The sequence below is a fragment of the Balaenoptera musculus genome, chromosome 18, assembly GCF_009873245.2.
Source record: "Balaenoptera musculus isolate JJ_BM4_2016_0621 chromosome 18, mBalMus1.pri.v3, whole genome shotgun sequence".
Taxonomy (NCBI): domain Eukaryota; kingdom Metazoa; phylum Chordata; class Mammalia; order Artiodactyla; family Balaenopteridae; genus Balaenoptera; species Balaenoptera musculus.
In genome coordinates this window covers 4,249,124-4,255,123 of record NC_045802.1, presented here as the reverse complement: position 1 = coordinate 4,255,123, position 6,000 = coordinate 4,249,124, and the positions used below count along the sequence as shown (strand labels likewise).

At 41.5% G+C, this 6,000-nt stretch overlaps 1 protein-coding gene across 1 annotated transcript in view; it reads left to right on the top strand.

The window, feature by feature from the left end:
* The first annotated feature begins 388 nt into the window (after positions 1 to 388).
* The window catches only part of RNF6 (ring finger protein 6), a 10,065-nt gene continuing 4,453 nt past the window's right edge, over positions 389 to 6,000 (top strand). The window contains 5 exon segments of the mRNA XM_036831804.1: positions 389 to 625; positions 1,320 to 1,402; positions 2,972 to 3,182; positions 4,067 to 4,095; positions 4,097 to 4,163. Of these exon segments, the coding sequence (XP_036687699.1) occupies positions 2,990 to 3,182; positions 4,067 to 4,095; positions 4,097 to 4,163 (289 nt within the window). The 5' untranslated portion in view covers positions 389 to 625; positions 1,320 to 1,402; positions 2,972 to 2,989.

Genomic DNA, 6,000 nt, shown 5'->3' with positions numbered 1-6,000 from the left:
CTAGTGGTGAGGCGAGTTTGGTAAGCGTCACATCTAAGAAATAAAACCAGAGACACGACTGTGGGGAGGGGCGTGGATTCAAAGTGCATTCCTAGCGGGAATTCACTTTCTTCACTGAAACCCGAGTAAAGGCACTCGAGAATTGATTAGGGTTTGTAATTTCCAATTGTCAATAAGGGAAAGCGCCTGGGTGGTGAGCTACGTGGTACCCAGGCAGTCAAGGGACAAGCACAGACCGCTGGGTTGCACTCCAGCCCAAGGCGTCCTTGGGCCGCCGCACTCCGGCTGGAGAGGCGTCCACGTGACATCAGCGCTGCCGCGAGCGCCGAAGGCCGGAACGCGGCACGCGGCATCCAGGATCCCGCCGGACGCAGTTTCCACTCGTACCGGCGAGCGCCCGGCGGCGGCTGAGCGTCTCCTGTCGCGCAGGGGGCGGCCCGGCCGTAGGGAGAGACGGGTGGGGCCTGCCGTCCCTCCTGCAGAGCCTCCGCTCCAGCTGGACGGTCCCGCTGCAGCAGGCTTCTCTTCAGCAGACGAGCAGAGGGCGCAGCGGCCTCCGGAGGCGCGGATGCGAGCCCCGCCCGCCGCCCCGTCACGGCCTCCGGGGCCGCACGCTTCTCTCCAGGTAGCGGGAAGACGGCCAGGTCCCCGGCGTAGCGAGCTCGGGGGAAGCTCCGGGCCCTCCGCGGCTTCCGGGAGACGCGGGGACCGCAGGCCCTCCCTGGGCTCCGCCTCTCCTGATTGGCTACCTGCGGGCTAGATGCCCTGCCCTGGCCGCTGATTGGCTCCGAGGCCCCGCTGTCACTGGCTTCCTGGTGGGAATCTAGGTCGCTAAGGGAAGCTTTACTCCAGGCCCGGCTGGGGAGAGGTTGGTTGGGCCTGAGTCCAGTTTGTTTATTGTACTGGGGGCCCTACCCCGGCGCGAGCTTCCGTCGCAACGGCTAGGGAGGGAACCAGTATGGGGACGGAGGGCAGGGGTGGCGAGCGAGTGAAGCTTCAGAAGTAAGCTGGAGGCCCCTAAGCCCGGCAACACCCGAGTGGGAGCGGGGTGGGAAGGAAGGCCTTGAGAGAGGAGTTGTCATCCCAGGAGGGGTGACGGTGGAGGAAAGAAAGGCCTAGTTTCTGTTGTGGCAGAAACGGGCCGTGCGGGAGATTTGCATGACCTAATTGTTTGGGGATCTCATTTTCTAGGTGAGTTTCTAACAGAATCCACTGGAGATTTTGCCTTGACTTTACAGTAGAGTTGGGAGACGACTAGCCGTTCCTAGCCTTCAGAGAGGCAACTTACTGAATAATTCAACTCTCTTTTATCGCTTCAGATGGGCAGCTGTCAAAAAAAGCACAAACAATGGAAGGATGGATACCATTGCATATATTAAAAGCATGTTGAAAGGCAAATAAGGTATTCACGTGGATTTAATTGTGGTTAATTGTACGAGAAAATTACCACTTAAGGAGAAGCTCTTAAAGTTTTGAATAATATTAAAGTAGCTTGACTTTATGATAGGTTTCAGATATTTAAACTGTTTAATACAAAAATCTTATTACTGCTGTACCTACCAAATATGCTCTTTGCTAATGATGGTCTAGCGCCAATTATTCTGAAAATGGAAAGAAATCTGGAGTTTTTGATAATGTTACTTTGCGTGTGACTGGATGGTGCTACTAGATCTTTCCTTAAAAAAATGACATAGGGATCACTGAAAAAGTCCTTTGAAGTTGTAATTTAATGTCAGAATGTGCATGAGATTGGTTAGTTACTAACTCATAAAATAGTTTAGAATTGTAGGCTAATTTCACTCTGTTTTTAAAGTAGTTTGCTTATTAAACACTGAGTCCTAGTTACTGAAGTTGCTTCCCTGGTCACCTAGTCATTCGATCCTTCAGCCTCTATTAATTCATGTGCTGTATTACACATATCCTTTAGTGACATACCAGACATTGTTGAGGAATGGTTTATTTCAGCCACAGAACACCCAAATTAGCTCTCGAAGGTAGACCTGGGCCCTACCCTGGAAAATTCTGACCTAGGATTGGGGATGAGCTCTGGGCATCTGTATTGTAAAAAATTTCCTCAAGGGAGTTTGATGTGCATTCCCAGTTGAGAACTGTAGCTTTAACGACTTAGTAAATAGATGTGTTTAAGAAATTCTAAGATATTTATGAAACAGATACTTTCCTCCCTTGATTTCCTTATGGTTTAAAAGTAAACTTCTCAGGAATGATATCTCAGTATAATCCAAAAGCAGTGTTTGCCTAGCAAGGTCAGGAAGTTTCACTGGCACTCAAAAACCTCCGGGACTAACCATTCCAGGCTTAGGAACAAGGTTTCCTATGGGGAAACCCAAAAGCTCTCATGTGCTTTTACGATCCCCAGAGCTGTGCACAGAGTATTGTTTCCTGTTAGCTGTAAGAGAAATCAACTCCAAGTCTGTTCAGCTAAGTTATTTTTACCTCAACAAAGTGCAGGGGAGGTAATATTACATTTATGAACTTTATTTTGGGAAGAATACCCTTACTGGAAATAAATGTAAATGATACCCTCCTGATACCCAATAGTCCTTTGCTTATGAAGTAAAGAACGTGCATAATTCAAGCTTAAAATTTGTATGGTAACGTGAAATACCCAGATATTTGGAACATCAGTGAGGGCTTTTAGGCCAACAGGAGAGTCAAAGAGGTAGAAAATGAGATAATCACTTTGATTTTCAGCTATGAGAAATGTGTGGTGAAACCAAATCCAATCTGACTTAAAGGATGGCTTTAGGCAAAGAAGTAGGTCCACTTGTGTTCTATCACCTAGGAGCTGTTATTCATTTTATATGTAAGTTCTTCACTGCAAGATTTGGCATATGAAGTATTTGAGTAGTGGACAGAATTTTAAAATGAAAATGAAAAAACTAAGTTAAAATATGAAGCTATGTGTAGTCCATGACTGATACCTTGAATTTTGTATATACTGTTTGAACAGAAAGCCAGGAATCTCAGCATGAATTGGTCTAGATCTAGATCAGATGGTGGTGGTGAAGAAACCTCATCTCAAGACCAGAATCATCATGAAAACGAGAGAAGGTGGCAGCAAGAGCGTCTCCACAGAGAAGAAGCCTATTATCAGTTTATTAATGACCTCAATGACGAAGATTACCGGCTAATGAGAGACCATAATCTTTTAGGCACGCCTGGTAAGATGGGTAAAAGAGGAAATACCTTTTTCAGCATTATTAGAAGTTTCAAAATAAGGAGGGGTTTTTACCCCATCTTCCCTCTCTCAAAATATAGTGTACTGTTTTTGTGACTTTAAGAACGTTGTAACATAACAACATAGAAAATCACTGGCTTACTTCTGTATTTTATAAGTAGCTAGGAATATTGAACATATAGCACTGTTACACAAGTGTCAAACTAACCAACAGGTTAATGTACATGATAGTGTCAGATATTTATGTGGTCCTATGTCTCTTAAGTAATATTTGTGCAAATAAAATATTATTCATTTAAAACCTAATTCTAACTCATTTGAGGTCTTATCATTTATTTATTCAGCTGAATTAATGACTCCCAAAAAGTCCAATGTGCTCCATTAATTTTTTACAAATTAATTTCACAGATGAACTAATTGAAACTTGTATGCTTGTATATATTTGTGTGTTGCATATTTGCATTCTGTATACCCATATAATGAAGGGCATTCATTACCCATATAATGAACTAGGTAAAATTCAAGTAAATAAAGATTTGAAATTTTCTCTGGAAATACTCCCTTCTTAATTTCTTTTTAACTCTGACAAAAATCCACAGAATTATAGCTTATAGGTTCCTAAGTATATCAACTAGGAGCACTTCATTAATGATTCAGATTAAATCTTATTTTAATTTAAATAAAACAACGAAAATGATGTGTATTTGCATGAATTAAACATTTTTTGCTGTCTTCAATTTATAGAACATGAAAACAGTAGACTATCTTCTACAGATTGCTAAAGATTAGTCTTACCCTTTATGAGTTTTCATAAAACTTAGTAATTTAAAGATTTTAATTTTAGTGGGTGCTTTTCCATTGTTTTAGGAGAAATAACATCAGAAGAATTACAGCAAACGGTTAGATGGAGTCAAGGAACAGCTAGCATCTCAGCCTGACTTGAGAAATGGGACAAACACCAGAGGTATTGTAGACTCCTTTCCATAAGGAACAGGTTGATTGGAGTAATTGCAGAATGAACTTACAGGACCTTGTACAATGTTCGTTTTTAGTGTTTTCCAGATTCAATGTGATAATCATTCAGGTAGTATTTACATATTATATGCTGAGCATATAGTTAGGTGATACAGGACAGGGGTTTGCATATAAAGATGTCTTACACACCCATTGCCTTCAGGGAGCTCATGTGTATGAAATAGTATACAATTAATAACCAGCAGAGTTCTTTTTAATCTTAGAATTTATACACTACTGTTTTTTTAGAAGTAATATAACTAAATGTAGCTTCTAAAAATTTATACAGAACAATACAGAAAGACTGAGTCAGGAAAACCTATTTTTGTTGCTTTGTTTTATTGGTTTTGTGTTGTGTCATTTTACTGAACAGACACTAAGTCATAATATAAGAAGTTCTTATAAAAAAACAAATCACTTGTAAAAAAAAAAAAATTCAAACTAAACAGAAGTGTATAGAGTTAAAAGTAAAGCCAACTTTAAGGTCCCTCTTACCAGGTCTACTTCCTTCTCCAGAGGTATTCATTAGTAGTGGTTTCACATACGATACCAAGATCATGGTATTAGTCAGGGTGAAGACTCTTAACCCCAAACGCATTGGCTGATGAGATAGAAGTTTACTTCTGTTTCGTGTTCACAGTCTAGGGCAGACACACGTTACTCCACAGAGCCTTCTGGGACCCACGCAGCCAGTGCAGTGGTTCTGCAACTCTGCTGTCCAGTAGCTACTGGCCACATGGGCCGATTTAAATTTAATAAAACTGAAAATTCAGTTTCTTAGACACATTAGCCACATTCAAGTGTTTAATAGTCCCCTGTGGCTAGTGGCTTCCGTGTTGGACAGCACGGGTACAGAACGTCTCCACCGTTGCAGAAAGGTCCGCTGGGCACTGACTGCTGCTGCAGGGTATGGTGTGCATATCAGGCTAAGTCACAGCCACTTCTAGGTTCCAGCTGGCAGTTCCAGGTTCCAGGAGAAGAAGGCCCAGGCCCCTGCCTGAAAATGAGCTCTCTCACTTCCACTCCCATTCCATTGATGAGAACTTAGTCCCGTGGCCACACCCAGCTGCCAGGTTGTTCACAGGACCACTGCAGTGCATTTCCAGTGGAAGAATGGGGGGACGGATTTTGTGAGATATGAGTGACTTCTTTCACACACTGCCATCACTATATTCTAGTAATTAAAGAAAGAAGTGGCATCTAGAATGACTTAATGTTTACCTGCCCTTTACTTATATCTTTTTGCAAATAAAAATGGAAAGTGGATATTAACCCGTTTTCTTCTTTATGTTTAGATATGCAAATTGTACTATATTGGTATAGCTGGTAATACTGGTCCTTTGAATATGTTTTAATGGAAAATGTACTCATCACATGTGAAATAGCTTATACCTTTAGAATATGGCTGAAGTTGCTATTTTTATTGATGCCAGCAGCTGATTAACAGGTTTAACTTTAATATTTTAAAAAGTTTTTTATGAGAGATTGTGGTAACGAAATAAAATCAAAGCAGACTCATTTAACAACTGTTTTTGAGAAGAGCAAACTTTTAAGGCTGAAGTCTGTGTAGTTAATGTGCATTAGAATGCTTTTCATTGAGTTTTGTACTTTATATAATCCACTGGTTAAAATGGAAAACTTAAAGCTTCCCACAGTAGCACTATCATACTCAAAGAAGTTTATTAGGGGCACATTTCTTTTTTTCTTTTATTCTTTTTTTTTTAAATGTATATTTTTTTAAATTTTATTTTATTTTTGGCTGTGTTGTGTCTTCGTTGCTGCGCTCG